This window comes from Haemorhous mexicanus, chromosome 17 (genome assembly GCF_027477595.1).
Source record: "Haemorhous mexicanus isolate bHaeMex1 chromosome 17, bHaeMex1.pri, whole genome shotgun sequence".
Classification (NCBI taxonomy): domain Eukaryota; kingdom Metazoa; phylum Chordata; class Aves; order Passeriformes; family Fringillidae; genus Haemorhous; species Haemorhous mexicanus.
In genome coordinates, this window is record NC_082357.1 from 15,385,355 (window position 1) to 15,410,395 (window position 25,041).

At 57.1% G+C, this 25,041-nt stretch overlaps 4 protein-coding genes, 1 long non-coding RNA gene and 2 other non-coding genes across 7 annotated transcripts; 4 read left to right on the forward strand and 3 right to left on the reverse strand.

Annotated features, from left to right (window-relative positions):
* Nucleotides 1–50: 50 nt before the first annotated feature.
* RPL3L (ribosomal protein L3 like) lies at nt 51–7,550 on the reverse strand. Its single transcript, XM_059861951.1, has 10 exons — nt 7,400–7,550; nt 6,215–6,407; nt 5,717–5,885; nt 4,474–4,609; nt 3,564–3,750; nt 2,595–2,755; nt 2,206–2,307; nt 2,023–2,118; nt 1,365–1,484; nt 51–163 (listed from the first exon to the last, which is right to left on the reverse strand). The coding sequence occupies exons 1-10, from the start codon at nt 7,400–7,402 to the stop codon at nt 107–109; spliced, it is 1,224 nt and encodes a 407-aa protein (XP_059717934.1). The 5' UTR covers nt 7,403–7,550; the 3' UTR covers nt 51–106.
* A 768-nt stretch (nt 7,551–8,318) lies between these two features.
* NDUFB10 (NADH:ubiquinone oxidoreductase subunit B10) lies at nt 8,319–10,066 on the forward strand. The gene is made up of 4 exons (XM_059861501.1): nt 8,319–8,522; nt 9,229–9,367; nt 9,628–9,767; nt 9,884–10,066. The coding sequence occupies exons 1-4, from the start codon at nt 8,375–8,377 to the stop codon at nt 9,979–9,981; spliced, it is 525 nt and encodes a 174-aa protein (XP_059717484.1). The 5' UTR covers nt 8,319–8,374; the 3' UTR covers nt 9,982–10,066.
* Nucleotides 10,067–10,218: 152 nt separating this feature from the next.
* Nucleotides 10,219–13,255, reverse strand: RPS2 (ribosomal protein S2). The gene is made up of 7 exons (XM_059861500.1): nt 13,071–13,255; nt 12,870–12,959; nt 12,381–12,488; nt 11,673–11,846; nt 11,017–11,176; nt 10,522–10,613; nt 10,219–10,339 (listed from the first exon to the last, which is right to left on the reverse strand). Exons 1-7 carry the CDS (start codon nt 13,224–13,226, stop codon nt 10,259–10,261), a joined length of 861 nt encoding a protein of 286 aa, XP_059717483.1. The 5' UTR covers nt 13,227–13,255; the 3' UTR covers nt 10,219–10,258.
* Nucleotides 10,702–10,838, reverse strand: LOC132335565 (small nucleolar RNA SNORA64/SNORA10 family). Its single transcript, XR_009488696.1, has one exon. It is a non-coding gene; the product is annotated as a small nucleolar RNA SNORA64/SNORA10 family (small nucleolar RNA).
* Nucleotides 13,256–13,496: 241 nt separating the features above from the next.
* LOC132335206 (uncharacterized) lies at nt 13,497–14,122 on the forward strand. The gene is made up of 2 exons (XR_009488610.1): nt 13,497–13,552; nt 13,933–14,122. It is a non-coding gene; the product is annotated as an uncharacterized LOC132335206 (long non-coding RNA).
* LOC132335568 (small nucleolar RNA ACA64) lies at nt 13,741–13,865 on the forward strand. Its single transcript, XR_009488698.1, has one exon. It is a non-coding gene; the product is annotated as a small nucleolar RNA ACA64 (small nucleolar RNA).
* Nucleotides 14,123–14,366: 244 nt separating the features above from the next.
* On the forward strand, nt 14,367–23,781 carry TBL3 (transducin beta like 3). Its single transcript, XM_059861714.1, has 22 exons — nt 14,367–14,466; nt 14,618–14,669; nt 14,744–14,839; nt 15,070–15,117; nt 15,620–15,761; nt 15,913–15,997; nt 16,314–16,481; nt 16,860–16,935; nt 17,085–17,181; nt 17,881–18,077; nt 18,376–18,517; nt 18,870–18,928; nt 19,401–19,504; nt 19,871–20,021; nt 20,126–20,356; nt 20,516–20,586; nt 20,964–21,120; nt 21,476–21,534; nt 21,757–21,860; nt 22,024–22,095; nt 22,365–22,523; nt 23,578–23,781. The coding sequence occupies exons 1-22, from the start codon at nt 14,408–14,410 to the stop codon at nt 23,688–23,690; spliced, it is 2,442 nt and encodes an 813-aa protein (XP_059717697.1). The 5' UTR covers nt 14,367–14,407; the 3' UTR covers nt 23,691–23,781.
* The last annotated feature ends 1,260 nt before the right edge of the window (nt 23,782–25,041 follow it).

Consider the following 25,041-nt stretch of genomic DNA (forward strand, 5'->3'; position numbering starts at 1 on the left):
GAGCCTGAGAACAGGCAGGACACCCCTCCAGAAGGAGAGAGGAGCAGGCATGGCTTGGAGCCCCTTTATTGCAAGTGCCCAGCCAGGCAGCCTTGGATCTCTGTCCTTAGAGCTCTTCCTGCACACCTGGCTTCTCCTTCACCAAATGTTTCTTCTGGGGGCCCTGGAAGAGAGCAGAGAGGAGAGTTTGGATTTAGGGACACACAGACCTGGCCTGCATGGCTGTGTCTGGGCTGTGGTGACCAGAAAGGCAGCTCGGGCCAGCAACTGAAAAATGGGGTTATCCCACAGCAAATCAATCCTATGGGAGCAGGTGGCAGGAATTACTTATGTCCCTCAACTTCCAGACAAATGTGATGTTTTACCACAGAATCCATGGGGCAAAATGGCAAAGAAAAGAGCTGCACCCAGGTCAAACCTCCTCCTGTCACCGAGCTCCTCGTCACAGCAGCTCAGGGCTGGCAGTGACACAACAGGCTCCTGACACTGAGCTGAAGGAAATCAGCTTAACCTCTAAAGGGCTCTGCAAAGGCAGTGCCTAACCAATCCCCCTGCCAGCCCTAAGGAGGCTTAGCCAGCTTCACATGGCATTTCTGGCTGACAGGCCAGATCCAGACCCAGTTTATGTCTGTGTGGGACACACAGGCAGTTGTTTCTTTCCCTTCTCCTTCTCCCTCTCCTGGTTTACTCAGTGCTTCCTCCGCTTCAGACTCAGACTCACACCAGCCTGGTGAAGGCTGCAAAACTATTCAGGAAACTGCTGTGTTTGGATTATTTATTATAACATTTTTTTGCCCTGGATTTAAGAAAAATACACTGCTTGGCCTTCTTGAAAGCTTCTGACAAAAGCACCACAAATTTGCATCTATCTGAATTTGACCCAAACCTTTTTCCCTCTGAGAACATTAGAGCTATAAATCATTCCAAACAAATCAAAGCAGTGCACAATTCCAAGTGAAAGGCACCATATGGCCAAGACAGTGCCTGCCAAGTTAACTGCTTGTTTAAAACTTCCCATGGTGAATGGGAACTGGTTGCCCATCTGGTCTTTTATTTGCTGGTTGAGTTGTCTTGGATCACTCACACAACCATCCTGTTCTTCCTTAGCATCATTTCTGCTGTGTGAACGGAATTCATGGCTGCCTTTAGGCAAGAGAGCCTCAAACATTCACTTGGCTGTTGTGGTATCAAGAAGCAGACCACAGAATCACGGAATCATAGAATGCTGGGATGGTTTGGGTCAGAAGGGACATCAAACTCATCCAGTTCCACCTCCCTGCCCATGGACACCTGGAAGATGCTTGGTTGGAGTCAGTCAGTTGCTGTGGCCCCCTGAGGAGCTGGAGGCAGCCCGAGGAACTCACCATGAAAGCTCTCTTCTCCTGAGCTGTCTGGAAGCGGCCGTGGCCGAATTTGGAAGTGGTGTCAATGAATTTGAGCTCGATGGCTTCGTGGGCCCGGCGGCTCGTGTGCACCAGGAGGGACTGGGAAAGAACAGCCACAACAGCAGGGGAATCGTCACAGAACAGCTGGTCTCATGGAAGCAGGGTTGGAATGTCCTCTAAACAAATATCCCCTCAAGAATCTGTGTTCTCAGAGCAACACCCTGGTGCTCAGGTGGTGGAGAGCTTGCAGAGCTGCTCTTGGCTCAGCATTGCACAGAATCACAGAATCAACCAGGCTGGAAAAGACCTCTGAGATCACCAAGTCCAACCTATGACCTGACACCACCTTGTCACCCAGACCATGGCACTGAGTGCCACATCCAGTCTGTCCTTAAACACCAGGGACTCCACCCCCCCATTCCTGGGCAGCCCATTGCAGTGCCCAGCCACCTTTCTGTGACAACCCAAGGTTTCATTTCTGAAATGAACCACAGAGCTCTGAAGCTCTCCAGCTCCTTCCACCTGCTGACACTGCACCAAGGACCCCCGCAGTGTCCCTGCCCAGCAGCTGGAGGATTCTCCATGTGGGGAATGTGCTCCTGGGGAGCTGCAGCCCATGCCATCCTGGAGCTCTCACCTTGCGCAGGGTGAGCACGCGCTTCCTGGTGCCCACCACGCAGCCCTTCAGCATGAGGAAGTCATTGTTGACCTCTCCGTAGTGAGGGAAACCACCCTGTGGGGAGAGCAGAGGGGTTGGTGGGCAGGGGAGCTGGCTGGCAGGGTCAGGGGGGGCACAGCCCTGTCACCCCTCAGCCCTCACCAGAGGCGTGATGGTCTTCTCGGTGATATCGTAGTGCGTCGAGGCGTTGTTCCTCACCACTTTGCCATCCTCCACGTGGATCCCGTGGCCAATGCGGTAAATCTGGGAACACACAGCCAGTGCAGATGGAGGCTCTCCTGCCCCTTGCTCCTCCCTTGCTGAGGAGCTTCAGAGGGTGCCAGAATCCCCCACAGAATCACGTGAAAACCTTCTGCTGGTGCGGTGTGCTGTTGAGGTGTGCCCCCAAGCAGCAGAAAATCACCAGGAAGGGCACGGAGATGTCCAGGGAAACATCCAGGAGGATGCAGGGAGCTGAGGGCAGCGTGGGGAGGAGGGTGTGACAGGATGGGAGGCCTGAGGGAGCCCCAGAGGGAGCCCCCTGGCCATACCTTCTTGTTGATCTCGGTGCGGTGGTGGTAGCCCTTCTGGCCAGCCCGGGCGATGGAGTAGCCCACGCGGGCCGGGTGCCAGGCCCCGATGCAGGCCACCTTCCGCAGGCCCTTGTGCGTCTTCCTGGGCAGCTTCTTGGTGTGCCAGCGGCTGGTCACCCCTGGGAACGTGGGGACAGAGGGCAGGGGCAGCAGGGAGGGCTGGGGCTCGGAAGGACAGTCCCACCACTCTCCTGAGGGACAGTCCCATGGCTCTCCTGAGGGACAGTCCCACCACTCTCCTGAGGGACAATTCCCTGAGGGACAGTCCCACCATTCTCCTGAGGGACATTCCCTGAGGGACAGTCCCACCACTCTCCTGAAGGACATTCCCTGAGGGACAGTCCCATGGCTCTCCTGCAGTTCTCAGAGGAGGCTGTGCTGGGAGGAGATCAGGAGCTGTTCTCACTTCCCAGGGCTCTGCTCAAACCAGGAGGTATCCCATGCACACACCCAGGGATGCCCACACCCCTGCACATGTGGGGTTTGAGACATTCACAGCATCACAGACTGGTTTGGATTGGAAGGGACCATAAAGACCATCCAGTTCCAACACCTGCCACGGGCAGGGACACCTCCCATTAGACCTGGTTGCTTTATGTACTGACAGTGCCTCTGAGCCTCCTGGGAGGAGGCCTTCACTGGCCTTGATCTCAGGGAAAATCCTTCCACCAGGAGTTACCTTGTCAGCTCCTCTGTATGTGCATCAGAGGTGCCCCTGTTGAATTTTTCCCTTGCTGGAATCCCTGAGATTAAGGAAACCGAGCCCAGCCACAACAGAACTGGATGTCATGCTTAAGATCCTGAGGCTTTTTGCTGCTCCCTCTACAGAAAGTTAGGGGTTCTCAGCGTGGTTAACACTCTCCTACCCCAAAAGCACCTGCTGGGCAGAGCCACGTGAGGAGGACAGCCCCACAGCCCCCTCCCTACCTTTCATGCCATGGCCCTTGGTGACGCCGATGACATCGATCATCTCGTTCTGGCTGAAGACATTGTGCACAGAGATCTGCTTCTCCAGCCTCTCCCGCACCCAGTCGACCTTCTCAGCCACTGTCCCCCCGTTCAGCTGGATCTCCATGATGTGGGCCTTCTTCTGCCTCAGTGGGAGCAGCCTCATCTGCAGCACACTGTGCTTTAGGGTGGCATGTGGCCGCTCGCCCCACAGGCAGGAGGGTGCAGCAGGGCTGGGTCCCTCACAATTCGTGAGGGGCACAGGGGTGAGCAGAGCCACTGCTTCACCTCTCTGCCACAGTCACTCCCTTTCACAGCAGCCCTGGGTCAGCAGCTCTTTATATCTGGGATTTTATGGAGCCAACTCCTTGTCCTTGAGCCCAGAGACCCTGTCTGGCCTTGAGCCAACTCAGTTCTCCCCCAGACCCCACAGCAGCCCTTAACTCGAGGGATCAGCATTGAAATGGGCCCCACGAGTATCCAGCAATCAGCATCTGGCAAAACTGTGCCGCCTGTGGGGTTATTTTTGCCCAAAACATTTGACACCAGTTGCTAATTTGAGGTGATCATGAGGTCCCTTGCTGACACAGGACTCAGGACCTGCCCAGGCTCTGCCCTGCTCCTGCTCTCCTCCACGGGGTGTGTGGGTTCCCATCGGGGTGTGGGGGCTGCCCAGTGATCCCAAACCACAGCCCCCATGGCAGCCCTGGAGCAGGAGCTCTGGGAGGTCAGGAGGCAGCTGGAAAGGTCAGCCAGCACCTCCCATCCCCATCTCACACCCTCTGCTCCCTCAGCCTCTGTGACCCCAGCAAAACACCTCCTGATCCCATTTCCTTCAGAGCTGAGGAAGCCCCTGAGCCCCCTGCCCATGCCAGGGGGAGGCTCTGACCTGTGTGTGCATAATGACACGGATGACCTTGCAGTACTTCTTCATGGCTGCAAAATCCTTCTCCAGCTGCCTTTTCCCAGCCTCATCCTGCCATTTTTTGCAGTACTTGGTGAACGCCTTCTTCTTGCTCTTGTGCCTGGGGACAGAAGAGGTTCAGCACCCATCAGAGCTGATCAAGGGCTTGTGGCAGTGCAGAGAGGGGACAGGTCACCCTGACAGCCACCTCCTCGGAGGCACAAGGAACCTGTGGATACCTGAGCCTCACCTGACTGTCAGGACCTTGAGGTGGGAAGAGGGAGGTGGATAATGAGCCGTGAAAAGGGCTCGTTCAAGGGTAATTCAAACCTTTCCGCATGAGGAATGCAGTTGTCTCCCACTGACTGACTCAGCACCATCAAAACAGGCGCAAAATCAGAGGCAGGAGAAAGCAGCGATCAGAGGCTCGGGGTGGGTGCGTCTCCATGGCACTTACAGGGGATTCCTGCAGCCAGGAAATCACTTCCCTGCTACCTGTGGGTACCTGAGCCTCACCTGACTGCCAAGGGTTTGGGTGGGAAGAGGGATGAGTGTGAAAAGGGCTGACAGGAGCAAACAGGGAACAGAGGCGTGCGGTGGGTGGGTGGGTCTCCATGGCGCTGTGACAGGAGACACAATTCCCACAGCGAGGAAATTCGTGCTCCCACTTCCCTCTCTGCTGAGGGGTGTTGATATTTATAAGGCCCAGGGGCCACATTCTGCACCAATTTTCCCCCTGGCAAATCTGGTTTCAGTCCAGCTCAAGGATTCTGGTTAACTGGGGAGCCGAGGAGCCCGAGCTACACGAGGGAAAAGGAACCTGCCATACGATATTGTGGAGAGAGCTAACTTGGTTCGGCTATTAGAATAAATTTACATATGCAAACGCTGCTCCCCAGCATCGGGCTGTCTGCAGTGTCCCTGTGCATGACTAAACAGGCAGCAGTTTCACTCCACAGGAGCTGAGCTGTTTGGGCATCCCGGAGAGCCTGTGGAATTCCTGCCAGAGATCCCTCACAGGCAGCCCCACCAGGAAACCCCCACTCTGGGGATCCCGGGATCACTGAGGCTGGAAAAGCCCTCCCAGATCACCCAGTCCAACCTGTGAGTGATCCCCAGCTTGTCCCCCAGCCCAGGGCACTGATGCCACACCCAGGGGTGCCTCGGACACCTCCACCACCTCCCTGGGCAGCCCCAGTGTTTGGTGACCCTTTTTGGGAGCCCGCACCAGTTCTTGTAGAAGCGCCGGCGGCACTCGTCGCTGATGTGCTCAGCAAAAACAGTCTTGAAATTCCTCAGGCCCTTGGGAGTCTCGATGTAGCCCACGACCCCCACCACCACCATCGGGGGGGTCTCGATGATGGTCACGGCCTCCACCTCCTCCCGCTTGGACACCTCTGCAAGGCAGCAAAGGGAAGGGGTGCCTGGCGTCCTCTGGGATCATTCCCTGGAGGATTCCCGCTGTCACAGAGAGTGCTGGGGGCGAGGTCGTGTTTGATCTCAGCCAGCCGCAGCCTTCCCACCTCCCAAACCACCGCTCACCATCCCAGTGTGCAGAGTTCCAGGAACCTCCACACACAGCTGAGCTGGCCCTTGACCATGCAAGATGTGGACAGCCAGGATTTAACCCAGAACTGTGGGCTCCACCACCCCTTTCCACAAAGAGCCTTTCCCCAGGAGCCCATTGCCCCCTTTTCCTTTCCCTCCCCCTGCAGCCAAGCCTTACTGAGCCCGGGCCGGTGCACCTCCCGCACGGTGTGGGTCATCCCAGCCTTGTAGCCCAGGAAAGCTGTCAGGTGGACTGGTTTGCTGGGGTCATCCTTGGGCCAGGCCTTCACCTTGCCCCGGTGCCGGCGGCTCCGCTTGTGGGGCAGGAAGCCCAGGTGGCCGTGCCTGGGAGCCGAGAACTTGCGGTGGGACTGCGGAGGGAACCACAAAGGGAGCTGCACTCTCGGCTCCCCAGGAAATGGGGAGAAGGGAAACACGACAGAAACACAACAAAAAAATCCTCCCTTTCAGATGGGAATGCCACAGAGATTCTGGGCTCTTCACTGAGTCCTAACAGGGCAGGGGTTTGTTCAAGCTTCTGTCACAGACATGGAAAATTGGCACAGAATACTGGAATGGTTGGGTGGAAGGGACCTTAAAGCCCATCCAGTGCCACCCCTGCCATGGCAGGGACACCTTCCACTGTTCCAGGGGGCTCCCAGCCCTGTCCATCCTGGCCTGGGACACTGCCAGGGATTCAGGGGCAGCCACAATTTCTCTGGGCACCTGTGCCAGGGCCTGCTCACCTCACATGGAAAGGATTTCTTCCTAACACCCACTCTAAATCTACTCCCTGTCAGTGTGAATTTACTACGTTTCTGGACAAATGATGCCACATAATAAAAAATTTACCATGATCTCCCTCCTCCAGCTTCTTCTGAAGGACTTTGAAGGAGAAAAACATTCTTTACTAGGTCTGTTTTTCCATGCTCTTAATTATAACAATTTATTTTGTATCCTGTAGCACCAAAAAGGCTTGCTTGGAATTCCTGGGCTTCGTGTCATCAAGGCAAATGGCACAAAACAAGCACAGCCAAGGATCAGGAAAACAGGGGAAAGGATGCCCAGAGGAATGGGCAGCAGGAACATGCACGGGTTCTAAGGGCACCTTGAAAGGCAGAGGAGAAGAGATAAATACATAAACCTCAACCACAAGCAGCGAAGGGTTAGTCCTGCACCCACTGCAGCTCCTTCCTAGCTCAGATCAGTCCCAGCGCCCGGCTGTGCTTTCCACCAAGCTCCTTTTCCAGCCTGAGTGGAACTCTGAGGATTCTGCCCCCATTCCTGCGGCACCACCGGGAGCACAACCCAGCCCTGCTTGCTGACCCTCGCACACAAGCGGCTCCAGCAGAGCTGTACCAACCATGGGACGTCTTCAGGCCGGGGCAGCAGCAGAGAGAGGCTGTCAGGAGGTGCCTGCCCAGATTAATACTTAAGATGGATATGGGTCTGAAGACACAAATTTAGCCGCTCGCTTCACCCGCTGCGATATTCATTTCATTCCTGGCAGGTTGGACACGACAGTTGTGGTGTGATAAAGGTCAATTGCTGCTGGCTCAGTTTACGTTTCTCCCTCCTGACCAGCTCTGATGTGAATGGCAGGAATTGGGGCAGTTTCCTGAATTAGGGCGGTTTCCGAAAGGGGCACACACGCCCAGAGCTGTGAACACCTGCACCAGGTACCCCCAGCACAGGCTGAGAATCTCTCTGTCAGCCCAGGATTGTGATCCTGGCTGGAAAAGAGATTGAGACAATACATCTCAGAATCACAGAGCAGTTTGGATTGGAAGGGACCTTAAAAATCATCCAGTGCCAGCTCCTGCCATGGGCAGGGACACCTTCCATGGCTGACAGGGACCCTCAGCCCGGCTGTCCCTGTGTGCAGGGAGGGACCCAATGGCAATGGCACCAGAACCACGGGCAGGAACCCATCCCAGGCAGTTCCACCTGGGCACGAGGCAGAACTTTATCCCTGTGAGGTGACCGAGCACAGATCCCACTGAGGGTGTGGAGTCTCCCTCACCGGGGCTATCCCAAAGCCACCTGCTCCCAGCCCTGTGCCATGTGCTGCGGGATGGCCCTGTGAGCAGTGAGGGGACAGTCGGGATGGCCCTGTGAGCACGGATGGGGACAGTCGGGACACGCTGTGGGCTCTGCCGGCCCGCCCCATGCCGCCGTGCTGGGATCCCCTCACGGAGGAGGGACACCCGCACTACAACTCCCGGCGTGCCCCGGGGCCGCCGCCATATTCCCGCGCCCAGCCCCTCGGGGTCGCCGCCATGTTCCCGTGCTCCCGCCCCCTCAGGGGTCGCCGCCATCTTTCGCCGCCGCCGCCGCGATGCCGGAGGATCACGACTGGGAGGCGTACAAGGTGCCGCCGACCCGCACCCCCGTCTCCGAGAGGACCACCTCGGTGCCCAACCCCGTCGACTACTTCCAGACCGCCTTCAACAATGTCCTCGACGCGCCCGTCACCTTCATCCGAGGTAGCGGCAGGACGAGACATCCTCCCCCTCCACCACCGTCCCCCTCCCCGTGGGAGTTGAGCAGCGGCGCGGGGACGGGGACACCGGGATGGGCACACCGGGGCACGGGGCAAAGGCGGGAGGACACGGGCACCTGGACAGGCAAAGGGCACGCGCAAGGACACAGGGACACTGGTCCTGACAGTAACGGCACGGGCAGAGGGACAGGGCACCGGGACACAGGGACATGGGACATTGACAAGAACTCAGTATGAACGTAGGGACATGGGACACGGACAAATACATGGCCTGGACAGAGGAACATGAGACACAACATGGACACGGGCAGACATGGACAGAGGACACACGGTAGAATACAGCATGCACACAGGGACATGGGACAGACTCAGGGACAGACATGGGACACTGCACAGATATGGGAACCTGAGACAGACAAGAACACAACATTGGTAGGGGACAAGGACATGAGACATGTCATGGACACTGTGACAGATACAGGGACATCAGGACACAGCTCAGACACTGAGAGAGTGCAGGGGACACAGTGACACAGCACAGAGGGGCAGACACACAGCTGGGCATGAGCTGGACACAGTGTGGACCCACTGCTGCTGCTGGGGAAGGTGGCACCGGGCAGTGCCAGCCCTCTGTGGGCTGTGCTGCCCTCGGAGCTGGGCTGGGGCGTGTGACCAGGCTGTCCCTGCAGACTGGATCGAGCGGTGGCAGAACAGGAACAAATTCTACTACTACCACCAGAAGTTCCGCCGTGTGCCCGACCTGAGCCAGTGCCTGGAGGGTGACTACCTGTGCTACTACGAGGCCGAGGCTCAGTGGAGGAGGGACAGGTATGGCTGCCCCTGGACTGTCCCCAGGTGAGGTCACAGCAGAGCACACAGCTCTGGGACCTGCAGCATTTTGGGGGATGCTGGGGTGCTGAGGCAGCACCTCCAGCCCACCCATTACACATCAGTGTCCTGCTGTCCCTGCAGCACGTCTGGGCATGGTGGCATTAGGGAGCAGGATGCTGAAAATCCCAGAGCTGACATTCCACAGGGTGTCCTCAGCCCTTGGTTCAGCTTTTCATTCCTCACCATCTTTCCCACAGGATGGTTGATCAGGAAATCGTGGAGATAGTCCGGGAAAGGATGGCTGCGTGCAAGCAGAGGGAAGGGCCCAACCAGTTCCAGAACTGTGCCAAGGAGATGGAGCTGCTGGCACAGGTCACCAAGGCCTACCAGGACAGATGTGAGTGTGGCAGCAGCACACAGAGCAAGGGCTCTCATCCCGGGGAAAGGGGGCTCTGATACCACAGAACACAGTCTGGTGGGAGGCACTGCTCTGGCATCTCCTTCCTTTTTCAGACGGTGAGCTGGGTTACCATGGCAATGCACGGACATGCCTGATGAAGCAGAAGCACAGGATGATGGAGGAGAGGAAAGCAGCGCAAGAAAAGCAGTAGAGCTACAAGAGTTCCTCCCTCCATGGTGCTGGTATCCAAGTGCATGTTGCTTCCTTGGCCTCCACAATAAACAGACATCTGTACACCTGGGCTCTGTATTCATTCTTTGGACAGAGCTCGGAGCAGCACTGTTCAGTGGAAGGTGGAACTGGATGAGCTTCCAGGTCCTTCCCAACCCACCCCAGGTGGATTAACCCACCTGCCCCAAGCACCAACCCCTGTCACACCAAGCACGGATTCCTGGTTCTCTGATCACTTTATTCTCCTACAAAACCCCTTAGGTGGTGGCCACAGCGGCTGCCTGGGTCCTCTGCACCGACACTCTGGTGTGGGTCTTGGCCAGATGATCAGTGAACTCCTGCAAGAGACACCAACGGGGTTATTCCCTCCAGCCCCTCACGGCTTCCTCAGCACCACTCCAATCCCTCGTGTCACTGGGGCTGGTGTGGCTCAACTTTATAGCTACCGAACCTTTGGGTACAGAAATCTAAATTTTAGGGACAAGAAGGTTTGAGCTGTAAGTTACCAAAATGCTCTTACCTGGTAGGGAGACTTGGTGAAGACAGTCTCTTTCCAGAGGTCAGGAGTCAGGTAGCTGTAGGTTTTGGAGATGGCATCGAAGGTGGCTTTAGCTGCAGAGAGATGTCACACACTGCCTGTCAAGGGCTGCAGAACCAGCCTGCTGATCCAACCCACAGCCCCAGTATCCCCCAGTAACAAAAATGTAGAGTTTTGAAAGGACCAGGGAGACCAGGCAGGGCCTCTCTGATGAACCCACAAAGCTCAGGTTGCTCTCTCTCCCCAGTTACGACGATTACACTACGGCACACAAGTGCAATCGCGCAGATTGGGAGACCCAGGAGTGCTGAACCGCACAGTTCTGTCACTAACTCTGACAGAACCTGCAGCAGCACTGACTGCACTGTCAGCAAAGCCGTGGCTTCTGCTTCACTGCACAAACCACTGTAAAACAGAGCTGCTGTGCCCACCAGCGACACAAGTGGCCCTGAGCCCCGTGGCAGCCCCAGAGCTCACCAAAGTTGCCGAGGGTGGCCGTGCAGCCCCGCGCTGACGTGTAGCAGTCATCGATGCCGGCCATCATCAGCAGCTTCTTGGGGACAGGGGCAGACACAATGCCAGTGCCGCGGGGAGCTGGGATCAGGCGCACCAGCACGGAGCCGCAGCGCCCGGTGACCTGCAGGGACACAGCGGGTCAGCCGTGGGGCACAGCCCCGAGGAGGCCCTGGAGCACAGCCCCGAGGAGCCCTGGAGCTCAGCCCCGAGGAGGCCCTGGAGCACAGCCCCGAGGAGGCCTGGAGCTCAGCCCCGAGGAGGCCCTGGAGCTCAGCCCCGAGGAGCCCTGGAGCTCAGCCCCGAGGAGGCCCTGGAGCTCAGCCCCGAGGAGGCCCGGAGCTCAGCCCCGAGGAGGCCCGGAGCTCAGCCCCGAGGAGCCCTGGAGCTCAGCCCCGAGGAGGCCCTGGAGCACAGCCCCGAGGAGCCCTGGAGCTCAGCCCCGAGGAGGCCCTGGAGCACAGCCCCGAGGAGGCCCTGGAGCTCAGCCCCGAGGAGGCCCTGGAGCACAGCCCCGAGGAGGCCCGGAGCTCAGCCCCGAGGAGGCCCGGAGCTCAGTCCCGAGGAGCCCTGGAGCTCAGCCCCGAGGAGGCCCTGGGCCAGGCCAGCGGGATGCTCACCTTGCAGGGCACTGTGTGTGGCTTCCCGATCTTGTTGCCCCAGTAGCCTCGTCGCACGGGCACGATGGACAGCTTGGCCAGGATGATGGCCCCGCGGATGGCCGTGGCCACCTCCTTGGAGCACTTCACCCCCAGCCCCACGTGGCCATTGTAGTCCCCGATGGCGACAAACGCCTGCAGCAGAAGAGGAGTTTTCACTGCTCCAGCCAGGGCCACGCCATGGTGGAGTGTGCTCAGCAGGAACTCACAGCTCACCCCCAAACCTTACACACAGCTCTCAAACCCCATTTTCCCCCTAAGAGTTCATCCTTCAGGCAGAACCAGCCAGGCACAGGGATTCAATTCCCTGCTGCAGCCTCACTCTGGTCAGAACTCCCCATGATTGTCCAACAGCATTCCCTGCCTATACCCAAAACTTCTCCCTGAAAACCCGACACTACTGTGCAAGAACAACTGAATTTTGCAGTGTCAGGAAAATTTTCTTAAAAAGAAGTTTGAAAGTCTTGCAACCCAACTTTTGGGGCAGTGCTGCTTCAAGGAACATCTACACACTTCAAAGTTAATACACTTAATAAACTGCTACTGGTCCTCACAGCAAAATACCTATTTACTATATGTGACAATAAAAGAGATCTGAAGTGATTAAAATAACACTAGAAGTGCAAAAAGGGAAGTTGTGAACAGGATGATCCAGAAAAACGGGATTACCTTGAACCTGGTGCGCTGCCCAGCACGGGTCTGTTTCTGCACAGGCATAATCTTCAGCACCTCATCCTTCAGCGAGGAGCCCAGGAAGAAATCGATGATCTCCGACTCCTGCAAGGGTCAGCACTGAGCACACAGAAATCATGGAATCCTGGGATGGTTTGGGTTGACAGGGACCTCACAGGTCAGCTAATCCAACCCCTCCCAAGGGCAGGGACATCTTGCACTGTCCCAGGGTGCTCCAAGCCCCAATATCCAACCTGGCCTTGGGCACTTCCACGGATAGCCACAGCTTCTTTGGGAATCTGTGCCAGGGCCTCACCACCTTTACGGGGAACAATTCCTTCCCAGTATCCCATCCCAGGTCCCTCTCCATCTCTCCCGGAGCCCCTTCCGGCTCTGAGGTGTCCCCGGAGCCTTCCCTTCCCCTGTATGGCTCCTCCCCTTGGAGCATCTCCCTGACCCATCACTTTCATGTCCACAGTAACTCACCTTGATGGGAAGCGAGAAGAGATAAATCTCCTCAAGAGACTTGATCTTCATATCCTTGACCAGGCGACCGAGTTTGGTGACAGGAATCCACTGGCAGAGAAACCCACGGGCAAGAGTCACCGGGGGCCATCACCCGCCGGACCCGGCTCTGCTGCCCCATCCTGGGGGCTGGCAGCGCCCCCGTCCCCGCTCCCCACTCACCTCCTTATCCTCGGCTTTCCCTCCGCGGGCTCCGCGGCCTCTCCCGCGTCCCCTCCCGCGGCCGCGCCCGCGGCCCCGCAGCCCGGTCCCGAATCCACCGCGGAAGCCCCCGCGGGCCGCTCCCGCTCCTCCCGCAGCACCGGCGTCGTCCGCCATTTGCTGGAACAAAGCGGGACGTCAGGCGGGCGGCGGCGGGCGCGGATGGGGCCGGATGGCCGGGCCGGGCCGCCCGGTGCCGCCGCCGCTCCCGCCATACTTACGTGATCCCTCAGCGTAGAAGGCCGCGCTGCCGCACCGCGCGCTATTTATAGGGCGCGGGCATCTCGCGAGAGCCGAGCCGGCCCTGCGCGCTGGATGAGCAATAACCGCGGGCTGGAATGGACGGTTTGTTGTTATTTATACAGGGCGCGGGGCGGGCGCGGCGTCCGGGGTCTAGAGGCGCGCACGGGCGGAGCGCGCAGAGCGCGGCGCGGCGGCTTGAGGTGAGGAGCTGTGGGTGCGGGTGCGAGCGGGCGGGAGGGCACTGCCGCATCTCCCTCCTCCCCTGCGCCTTCAGCCTCTGTAGAACTCTGCTGGGAAATGGGTACGGTGCTGCCCGAGCCGCAGCCCGGCCGGCTGGGTGACAGGGAGCGGCCGGGAAGGCGCTCCGGGGGCCGCGGTAGCGCCCGGCGCGGTCTGAAAATCATTCGGGGTCTGCGGTGGCCCCGGGTGAGATAACGGCGCCCAGAGCATCGGGAACATTAAGCTTATTGCCCACGGCTGTCTGTGGGGAATGAAACCCATGTTCCCATAAGCCCCGTGCCCGGCGGCTATCGGCACTGCGGGCTGTGGGGCCGGTTCTGAGTTTTGCTGTCTGTTCCAGGGGCCGTTCCTGGCCGCTGGGAGCGCGGCCCTGCCGTGGGCTGGGGTGACTCTTCACGGAGATCCCGTCCCCGGAGGAACTGTGGAGAGCACGGGGCTGCCGTGATGAACGGCGACACGGGAGTCACAGCGGGGAATGAATGATTCTGTTTTGTATTTTGATGTGCAATAAAAAAATGAAATTATTAAAAGATGGAGCGTCTCTATTCTTTCAATGGTCAAAAGTTCTACTTTACGCTTCCTTGGGGCGGAGAGGGGCGGTTGTGCTGGAGAGCGCTCCGGATAGCGGAGAAACGCAGCGCAGGAGCCGCTCGGAGCCGGGCTGTGGCCGCTCTCTCGGAGAAACGGGGAATTCTTATCCCGTTCTCCGGAGCGCTCCCCGCGTGGTGCCGGTGGCGCCCCTTACGTCACTAGAGGGGCCGGAAGTGTTCCCTCACTTCCCGGAAGTGGTGACCGGAAGCACGTGGGCCGCGGCCATGGCGGACACGGACACGGACCCGGCCGCCGCCGCCGCCGCCGTGCGCTTCAAGAGCAAGTGAGGGACCAGCGGGACCGGGCTGGGGCTGCGAGGGCGAGCGAGGGGCCGGGAAGATCCGGGCTGGGCTGGGCCGGGCCGGGACCGGAGTCCCCGGGCCGCCGCCGCTCCGCTTTAACGGGGCCTCTCGGTGCGTCTCTTTCCCTTCCAGCTACGCCGTGACGCGGAAGATCGAGCCGTTCTACAAAGGAGGGCGAATCCAGGTAATCCCGACTCTGGAGGGACATCTGGGAATGGCGCGCCTCCCGGCTCTAACGTTCCCGATCCCTTTCTCCAGATTAGCCGGGATGGGAAGTTCATGTTCTGCCCCTGTGGGAGCAAAGTCAACGTCATCGATGTGGAAACGGGAGCGCTCCTGCACAGCCTCCAGCAGGTGACCGGGATCGGCCTCTCCTGAGCGCTTTGCGAGGCGCCCGGAGGGTTTTCTCACTGTGGATACAAAGCTCCCAGGAGTCAGGAGTGCAGGGAGGGGGGAATGAACCCAAGCACAGGTTTTGGGTGGTCCCTGAACTGCGCTCGAGATCAGTAGAGCCCTTGGAGAAGGGAGCTCGGAGATCTCTGCAGGGGTGGTTTAACTGTGGCATTTCCCCTCTGTTTTGCCAGGATGAGGAAGAGGATGTCACAGCATTTGTGCTGAGCCCTGATGACGAGGTGGGTTTGTGCTGGGGGCTGTGAGCAGCCTGGGACAGGCTGAGCCAGGAATGGGGGGAATTTTGGGGTGTGTGTACAGAGCCAGGGCTTGGACTCGATGATCCTTGTGCATCCCTTCCAGCTGGGGATATTCCATGGTTCCATTCCACACCCTGTGTGCTTCCTGAGATCCCCTGGGAGCCATGGGTCACACTCAGAGCCCTGGCTCACACTCACACCTGCCCAGAGCCTGAGCTCCCCAGCAGCTCCCTGTGCTGTGTGGCACTGACAGGAGCCCAAACCCAGCCCATGCCCAGCCTGTCCCCTGTCCCTGTGTCCCCAGGTGCTGGTGACAGTGCCCATGCTCAGGCTGTGTCCCCAGGTGCTGGTGACAGTGCCCGTGCTCAGGCTGTGTCCCTGTGTCCCCAGGTGCTGGTGACAGTGCCCGTGCTCAGGCTGTGTCCCTGTGTCCCCAGGTGCTGGTGACAGTGCCCGTGCTCAGGCTGTGTCCCTGTGTCCCCAGGTGCTGGTGACAGGCAGCCGGGCGCTGCTGCTGTGCCGCTGGCGCTGGAGGGAGCCCAGGTGTGAGCGCACCTGGCGAGCCGTGCACACCGCGCCCGTGGCCACCATGGCCTTCGACCCCACGGCCACCCTGCTGGCCACAGGTAGGAGCCACTGCTGTCACAGAGGGGTGTCCTGCTCCTGGGCAGCCTCCCGGGGCAGCAGAGGTTCAGAGCCGTGTCCAGCCTGGGTCCTGCTGGAGTTCCCAAGGCTCTCTCCTCCAGAGCTCAGGCCCCGGTGTCCTTCTCTTCCCAGGTGGCTGTGACAGCACCATTAAGGTTTGGGATATGATCAGACACTACTGCACGCACAACCTGAAAGGATCCTCTGGAGTGGTACAGTAAGGACCAGTGCTGTCTGTCAGTCCCTGACTAGCTGGGGATACTGGGATTGAGGTGCAATTCTGGAGTTAAAACAAAGTGAAGGACCATTCCCAGCAGGTTCTGGGCTTTTCCTGCTTTTTGAGAGCGGGGTCATGGCTGACTCTGCCCAGAGAGAAAACAGTTTGGTCACAAATTTTCATGGAATCTCAGAATTGTTGGGCAGGGACACCTCCCACTAGGCCAGGATGCTCCGAGCCCACCCCAGCTGTGCTGCTATGTGCATTATTTAAGGCTGGGGGTTTATTCCTGTGCTGTCCCTGTGCTCCTGCCCAGCCTGGTGGAGTTCCACCCCGACACCTCCCGCCTGCAGCTCTTCTCCTCCTCCATCGATTACAAGATCCGCATCTGGGACCTGAGCTCCAGCAGGTGTGTGGCAGTGCTGGAGGGACACTTCAGTGCTGTCACCTCGCTGGCCTTTGCAGATGGGAACAGCCTCCTCAGGTACGTCCTGGCAGGGCTTGCACCTCCGTCCATTCACCTCCTGGAGGGTCTGGGCGGGTTCTGCTGTGAGGGGAAGGGGTGGTGCAAGTGCTCAGTGGGTGTGCATTGGAATCATGGAGTGGTTTGGGTTGGAAAGGACCTTAAAGCTCATCCAGTGCCACCCTGCTGTGGGCAGGGACACCTTCCACTGTGCCAGGGTGCTCCAAGGCCTGTCCAACCTGCCTTTGATCCTGGGAATATCCTGAGCTGGCACAGGGAATGCTGCTGCTCTTTCTCCCATGACCTCTCCAGAGAGGTGTTGAGCTCCCACAGTGCTGAATTTGCACCCAGAGCCAAGCTGAACAGGTTTAGCACTAAAACTGAGCTTTTCATTTGCAGCTCTGGCCGTGACAAGATCTGCATGGTCTGGGACCTGGAGACCAGGCAGAGCAAACGAACCGTCCCTGTCTACGAGGTGAAACTGCTTTTTGTTCCTTCTTTTGAGGCCCTCTGGAGTTTCTAGGCCATGGTCTCCCTCTCTAGGGCCTGTATGTTGTGAAATCTGGTTTCTCCCCCTTCCCAGGGGTTTTCAGCTCTGGGTCTGTGCCTCTCTGACTCTTGCAGACCGTGGAAGCCGCTGTGTTGTTGCCTAAGGAGGGAGATTTCTCTCAGCTGGGTGTGAAGAAAAAAGGGCTGCACTTTGTCACAGCTGGCAGCAAAGGTGAGTGTCACTTTTGGAGCCTGAAGGGTGGCACTTCAGTCACTTCACTGCTGTGTGTTCTCCATGTGGCAGGAGCCTTGGGTGGAGAGCAGAGCCTGCTCCTGAGTTCCTTGGGCAGGGTGGATGAGCAGGATGGAACAGGCACAGATCCATTTACTGCTCAAACACGTTTATCTCTATTTTCAAACTCAATGAGTTTGAGTGAACAACCAAAACCTTGAGGCTTTTCCAGCCACTGCATCCTGCCCAGTCTTGCCTTGGAGCTGTGTGGCTTCTCCCACTGTGGTTTGGATGATGTTCCTTGGACATGCACAGTGTGAAGCAGTGGCTCTGCCATGGATTCTCCTGTTTCCCCAGGCATCCTGAGGGTGTGGGAGGCAGCCACAGCTGCCTGTGTGCACAGCCAGGCCGTGCCCTGGACATGCACAGTGTGAAGCAGTGGCTCTGCCATGGTTTCTCCTGTTTCCCCAGGCATCCTGAGGGTGTGGGAGGCAGCCACAGCTGCCTGTGTGCACAGCCAGGCCGTGCCCTGGACATGCACAGTGTGAAGCAGTGGCTCTGCCATGGATTCTCCTGTTTCCCCAGGCATCCTGAGGGTGTGGGAGGCAGCCACAGCTGCCTGTGTGCACAGCCAGGCTGTGCCCTGGACATGCACAGTGTGAAGCAGTGGCTCTGCCATGGTTTCTCCTGTTTCCCCAGGCATCCTGAGGGTGTGGGAGGCAGCCACAGCTGCCTGTGTGCACAGCCAGGCCGTGCCCTTCGCGCTGCGGGAGGAGCCGAGCGAGCGCAGCCTCTCCCAGTGCCAGTTTGTGCCCGCCAGGAATGAGATCCTCACCGTGTCCATGGAGCACAACATCCTCTTCTACGATGCTCAAAGCCTCCAGCTCAGGAAGCAGGTGACAGCCCTCAGCCTCCCTGTGCCTTTGTCCATGCTCCAGGACCAGCTCTGCTCCTGGAAGAAGCACCAAGGGCGCCCTTGGCTTCAGCCTGTTCTGGGATTGTTCCATGGGGCCAGGGAATTCCACTGCTTTGGGGGAAGTGTTGCCCAGAGACCAGCACAGGAAGGAGAAAGCAGAACAGACTTAGCCAGCAATGCCTCCTGTGTGTAGAAATTACACCCAGTGTGAAATGAAAACCAGGCCCTCCCACCTCTCCTTCAGCTGTCCTTTCCCTCTTGGGCTGTTTCCATTGCAGCTGGCAGGATACAACGAGGAGGTGCTGGATGTGAAGTTCCTGGGCCCTGGTGACTCTCACATCGTGGTGGCCACCAACAGCCCCCAGCTGAAAGTGTTTGAGCTGGCAACGTCCCACTGCCAGATCCTGTACGGCCACACAGGTGGGTGACAGCCCTGCCCTGGGGGGACCTGGGCAGCTCTGCCTTCATCCAGCTTCTCCTGGAGCTCTGGTGGAGAGCAATCCTTGAGTTCTTGGTGGAGAAGCATCACAGCAGGTTTGGGAGTTGTGTGGAGAGAGGATGTGTCCCTTTGTCCCTGTCCCTGGCAGTGAGATCAGTTTAAAGTGGAGCTGAAGGTGTGACAGGCTCAGTCCTTGGGGACCAGTCGTGTCCCAGACCTGTTCCCTGGCTCATTAACTGGGCTCATTTAGTACTGGGCTCATTAACTCACCCCTTTCTGTTGTCCCATCTCAGCATTGCTCTGCACCCACCAGCTTTTATTTCTTTTGTTTAGAAACAATCCTGGCTGTGGATGTCTTCAGGAAAGGCCTGATGTTTGTCACCTGTGCCAAGGTGTGTCCCTGTTCTCCATTTAATGAAATTCCTACTGATCCCTGTGGGCAAAATTTTGGTTTTTTTTGAACTCCAGACAGGGCTTTTTGTTCATACAATCCCTGTCTGCTGCATGCCCCAAATAGGTTCTCCCACTATCCCTTTTTAACAATGTCCCTGGGAAAATTGGTTGTATTTTATTGGCCTGAAGGAGGTATTTCCTTCTCCAAACATCCTGGTCTGCTGTTGGAGTTCAGAAAAGTTGTTAGCGTGAGATTGATGAGGGAGAAGGTGCCAAGAGCTCTGACAGACCCAAAACCAAAGCTCTGAGACAACCAGGACTAAACCTCCATGCTGGAGCCCCAGGGTGGGGGCTGTGACAGAGCTGAAGGTTCAGGCTGGAACAGCAGAGACCACTGGGGCTCAGGGATGTGGTGGAAGCACAGGGAGCTGCTGATCCCCAGGAAACTGAGGCATTTCTGTCTTCCCCCAGGACAGAAGCGTGCGGGTGTGGCGCATGGGCAGGGCTGGCAGGGTCACCTGTGTGGCACAGGGCCTGGGCCATGCCCACGGCGTGGGCGCTGTCGCCTGCTCCAGGTAACACGGACTGGGGCAGGGAGGGGAACGTCCTGGTGGGTGCTGTCCCCCTCCCAGCTGTGCTGCTTCTCATTCCTGCTCCCCACTTCTCCTGGTGCCCGAGTATGAAGGGATCAAGGGATGGTTTGGGTGGGAAGGGGCCTCAGATGTCATCCAGTGCCACCCCCTGCCATGGGCAGGGACACATCCCCTGTCCAGCCTGGCCTTGGATACCCCCAGGGATGGGGGAGTCCCTCTGAATAAAAGAGCTTGGAAAGCCATGAAACCACTTTTCCACACGCAGCAGTGGCTGAGTGTGGGGATCCCAGTCAGGGAGAAGAAAGCACAGAATTGTTTCCCTGCCCTTGATGGTTTCATTGCTCTCAGGCTGAAGGAAAGCTTTGTAGTGACCAGCAGCCAGGACTGCACCATCAAGATCTGGAACATCCCGGAATCCCTCACTTCCAAAGCAAAAGCAGCCTTGATCTCCAGCCCAGAGCCCCTCCATGCCAGGGTCACTGAGAGAGGCCATGACAAGGTACAGCTCCACCTGATCTCTCAGTGCTTCAGCCTCTGTTTGTTCCATGTCCCACAGCCTGAGCCAGGCCTGACCCTCTTCCTCCTCCTCTTGTGCTTCCCCAGGACATCAACAGCGTGGCAGTGTCCCCCAATGACAAACTGCTGGCCACGGGCTCGCAGGACCGGCTGGCCAAGCTCTGGTCCTGCTCCGACTGCTCCCTCCTGGGGGTTTTCTCTGGGCACAAACGTGGCATCTGGTGTGTGCAGTTCTCCCCTGTGGACCAGGTCCTGGCCACCTCCTCAGCTGATGGCACCCTGAAGCTTTGGGGACTTCGGGACTTCAGCTGTCTGAAGGTGATGAGAACTTGGCCTCTTGCCCTGGGCAAAACCTTGGGGTTCCTTAAGGATCCTTCCAAAACTTGGGGCTTATTCCTTTGGGCTTTGTGAGTAAATGGGATCCCCTGGGGTCTCCCCAAAGGCCTGCCACTGCTGAGCTTCCTTTCTGTTTTGCAGACCTTTGAAGGCCACGATGCCTCAGTGCTGAAGATCATCTTTGTGAGCCGAGGGGCTCAGCTGCTCAGCAGGTCTGTGCCTGATTCCAGAGTTCAGGGCATGTCTGAGCTCATCATCAGCACCAAGAGGAAAGACTCTTGTGTCCAAAGAATCTTTGGACAGGTTTATAGGAAGATGCCATGTTTAGGCCAGGCTTTCTGTAGAGGTTGTTTAAATCTTCCTCCTCTCCAGGTGTCCCATGGGTTCCATGTGGCTGCTGTGGCATTCCTGGGTTGGGACAAACCCAGTAGACAAAGCTAAGGGTGCATCTTGCCCTCCACATTTTTGGTTAACTCTGCTCCTGTTTGGAAGGAATTGGGATGGGACAAGTGCATCTGATATTTGAGGTGGGACAGAGCAAGAATGGATCTGTCCAGTGATTGTTTCTGTTGTGTTTCTCTTCCAAAAGTGGATCTGATGGTCTCTTAAAACTCTGGACAATTAAAACAAACGAGTGTGTGAAAACATTAGATGGCCATGAGGATAAAATCTGGGGCCTCCACTCCAACAAGAAAGATGACATGGTGGTGACAGCCTCCAGTGACTCCTGCATCACCCTGTGGCAGGTACAGCAGGGGGCTGGCTCCTCCCTGGGTTAATAATCAGGGTAATTGGAGAGCTCAGGCTCTCCGTGGCTGGTTTTTCATGTGTTCTTCATGTCTGCAGTTTGAAATTGGGTCAGCAAAGCTGACCTTGGGGTTTGGGGGTATTTTTTGGCCATTCTGTATGTCCCCAGAGCAGCAGATGGGCCCCAGCACTGGAGCTTTGGAGGGAAGTTGGAAAATGCTGGATTTGACATTTAAATTACTTGACCCCAAGATTTTGCTGCAGAAACTGGTCTCCACATCACTTGGTGGCCAAATCAAAACCTTTCTGTATTAAAGCAGGATTTGATAAACTTTTAACCTGTTTTTTTTATAGGATGTGACTGAAATTGAGGAGAAAGAAGCACAGGCTAAACAGGAGGAGCAGATTATGAAGTGAGTTGCCATAAAGAGCTGTGAAAGGCAAACTGTGCAGTGGAACTGTCCACACCTGGAGCCATCCAGCTCCACCTGATCCCAATATTGGAGTGAGGGCATTTATAGACGAGCACCACAAACTTCTTAACTGTTATTGCCCAGTCTGCTGCTTTTTCTGTAGTTTTGGTTTTCTCAGCACCTGAAGATTCATCTCACTCTCACCCCTGATTTGCTTTCCAGAGAGCAAGAGCTTTCTAACCTTCTCCATGAGAAAAGGTACCTCAAAGCTCTGGGCCTGGCCATCTCCCTGGACCGGCCTCACACGGTGTTGACCGTGGTCAAGGGTGAGTCCAGAGCGTGCTCTGAGGGCATTTCCTGCCCTCCCTCCTTTCCTGGACACCTCTTCCAGCCACTTCAAGGCTACAGAGTCCAGTAACGAGTCTGAAAGCCTGAGATTTCCCTGGGTGCCATCACGCAGGGTGTCCCTGCTGTCGTTTCTCTCCCCAGCCATCCTGAGGGAGCCTGAGGGGAGGAGGCACCTGGACGAGAACATCGTTCGGCTCCGCAAGGATCAGAAAGGTTTGTGGCACGACTGAAGTGCTCAGGGCTTTCAGGTCAGAGGCTTGTTCTGTCACCTGAAATTAGAATCCTACAATCCTGGAATGGTTTGGGTTGGGAGATTGTTCACTTCCACTCTCTACCATGGGCAGGGACACCTTCCAGTCGACCAGGACTGGCCTTGGGCACTTGCAGGGATGGGGAGTGGGACCTGAACCTCAGTGAGAGCCCAGGGGTGCTTTGTGTGGGCTCTGCTGTGTGCCAGCCTGGCCTGGCTTCCCTCCCCACAGAGGCCGTGCTGGCGTTCCTGGTGACGTGGAACACCAACTCCCGGAACTGCCACGAGGCCCAGGCTGTCATGGAGACCCTCCTGAGGCACGAGGCCCCCGACACCCTCCTGCAGTTCTCGGGAATCAAATCCGCCGTGGAGTCCCTGCTGCCCTACACGGGTGAGGCCCTGTGGGGACAGGCGTGGCCTGGAGGGGCTGGCTCGGATCAGGGATCATGGAATGGTTTGGGGTGGAAGGGACAGGTCAGGTAATCCACCCCTGCCATGGCAGGGGCACCTTCCACCATCCCAGGGTGGGATCCCCATCCCAAGCCTTGATGTCCAGCCTGGCTTTGGGCACTGCCAGGGATCCAGGGGCAGCCACAGCTGCTCTGGGCACCTGTGCCAGGACATCCCCACCCTCCCAGGGAACAACTCCTCATTCCCAATATCCCATCCATCCCCACCCTCCCAGGAAACAATTCCTCATTCCCAATATCCCATCCATCCCCACCCTCCCAGGGAACAATTCCTCATTCCCAATATCCCATCCATCCCCACCCTCCCAGGGAACAATTCCTCATTCCCAATATCCCATCCATCCCCACCCTCCCAGGGAACAATTCCTCATTCCCAATATCCCATCCATCCCCACCCTTCCAGGGAACAATTCCTCATTCCCAATATCCCATCCATCCCCACCCTTCCAGGAAACAATTCTTCATTCCCAATATCCCATCCATCCCCACCCTTCCAGGGAACAACTCCTCATTCCCAATATCCCATCCATCCCCACCCTCCCAGGGAACAATTCCTCATTCCCAATATCCCATCCATCCCCATCCTCCCAGGGAACAATTCCTCTTTCCCAATATCCCATCCATCCCCACCCTCCCAGGGAACAATTCCTCATTCCCAATATCCCATCCATCCCCACCCTTCCAGGGAACAATTCCTCATTCCCAATATCCCATCCATCCCCACCCTCCCAGGGAACAATTCCTTCCCAATATCCCATCCAGCCCTGCCCTCTGGCAGTGGGAGCCATTCCCTGTGTCCTGTCCCTCCATGCCTTGTCCCCAGTCCCTCTCCAGCTCTCCTGGAGCCCCTTCAGGCCCTGGAGGTCTCTCTGGAGTGTTCCCTCCTCCAGGCTGGGCATTCCCAGCTCTCCCAGCCTGGCTCCACAATGGAGGGCCGGGCTCTGGTGCCTCCCCTGAGCCCTCCCCTCCTTGCAGAGCGCCACTTCCAGAGGCTGAGCCGCCTGCTCCAGGCCTCCACCTTCATCGAGTTCATGTGGCACAACATGAGGCTGGCAGATGTGGCCCAGCAGGACCAGGGGACTCTGTGACCCCCCTCCCACCAACTGCTCTTTCCACAGAGCTCTTTCCCACCAGGATTTTTAGTCCCTGTATTTTATAATAAATGTTTTAATTTCTAAACCAAGTCTGACATCCAATCTCCTCAGGGATGAATGAAAGGAAAAGGTAATTTCTTTGGCCAAGCTGGGGTTTGTGTTTTCACAGCCTGAACTTTCAGACTCACAAACAGCAGTTAGTTTGGGATTAAAAAAAGGCAAAATCCCAACAAGCAGTTGGGATTTAAAGGATTCATGGAGCTGGGATCTTGCTTGGGCAAAGCAGCCTGGACCAAGGCAGGGGTCTCACCTGTGCCCACACGAAATTTAGCACCTGGGAGGAAGAGAAGTACAATTTTAAATTGCCCAGATAGCATATTTTTAAAGCATAAAGCACAAGCAGGCTTCAGAGACACTTATATGTATTTTATTTTGTAGACAAAAATGTATAAAATTCAAACAACACAAACACCTCACAAGTTCTTTATAAAAATATTAACAGATACCTGGGAGAATAAGTACAATTAAAGCCAGTAGTGTAGAGAAAAGTCTTGATTTTCCTGTAACTCTTTTTCTAACTAATTTCTAGCAAATGAGTTTAGGATTAGAATTGTTGTTTCCTTAACTAGCCAGTCCCCTGGAAAGAGGAATGTTTTGTCCATGAAGGTGACCTCTGTTCCCATCCCCAGGTGGGACACAAGCTGTGACTCCCCTGGTTGTGTTCCTGTGCCTGCACAGACATGGCTCAGGGAGCAGGGATGAGGTTCCTCCCCAGCAGGTTTGTTATTCTCACAACCATTCAGCAGATCCCTGTATTTCATGACCTCTCCACTAACCTATAAATAAACCCCAAACCAACACCAAAAGTCAAAAAGTTTAAAAATCTCTATAAAATAGGGGGTTCAGTAAGTGCCATCACACAGGTGCACCATCCCATCCCTCCCCAGTCCCATGACTAGCTCAGGGTGCCAGGGGTCACTGAGGCACTCTGGTGCCACTCCTGTGCCCTCCACGGTGGCCGTGGCTGTGCCAGCTGATCCTGGCATGGGGAATAACCCAGCTGTACTGCAGGGAGGGGAACACCTGCCTCGGGGAGAGCTCCGGGTGACATCCAGCTCTGGAGCTGCCACAGGTGACCCCACTCAGCCCTGGCCCAGTAACTCCCCGGGGAAGCTGTGGCTGCCCTGGGAGGTGATGGAGGTGTGTGTGTCCCTCGGGCAGGGACAGTCCCAAGCCCTGACACTCCGGGGGTGATGGATGGGTGTGTGTGTCCCTGGAGAAGGGACAGTCCCAAGCCCTGACACTCCGGGGGTGATGGATGGGTGTGTGTGTCCCTCGGGCAGGG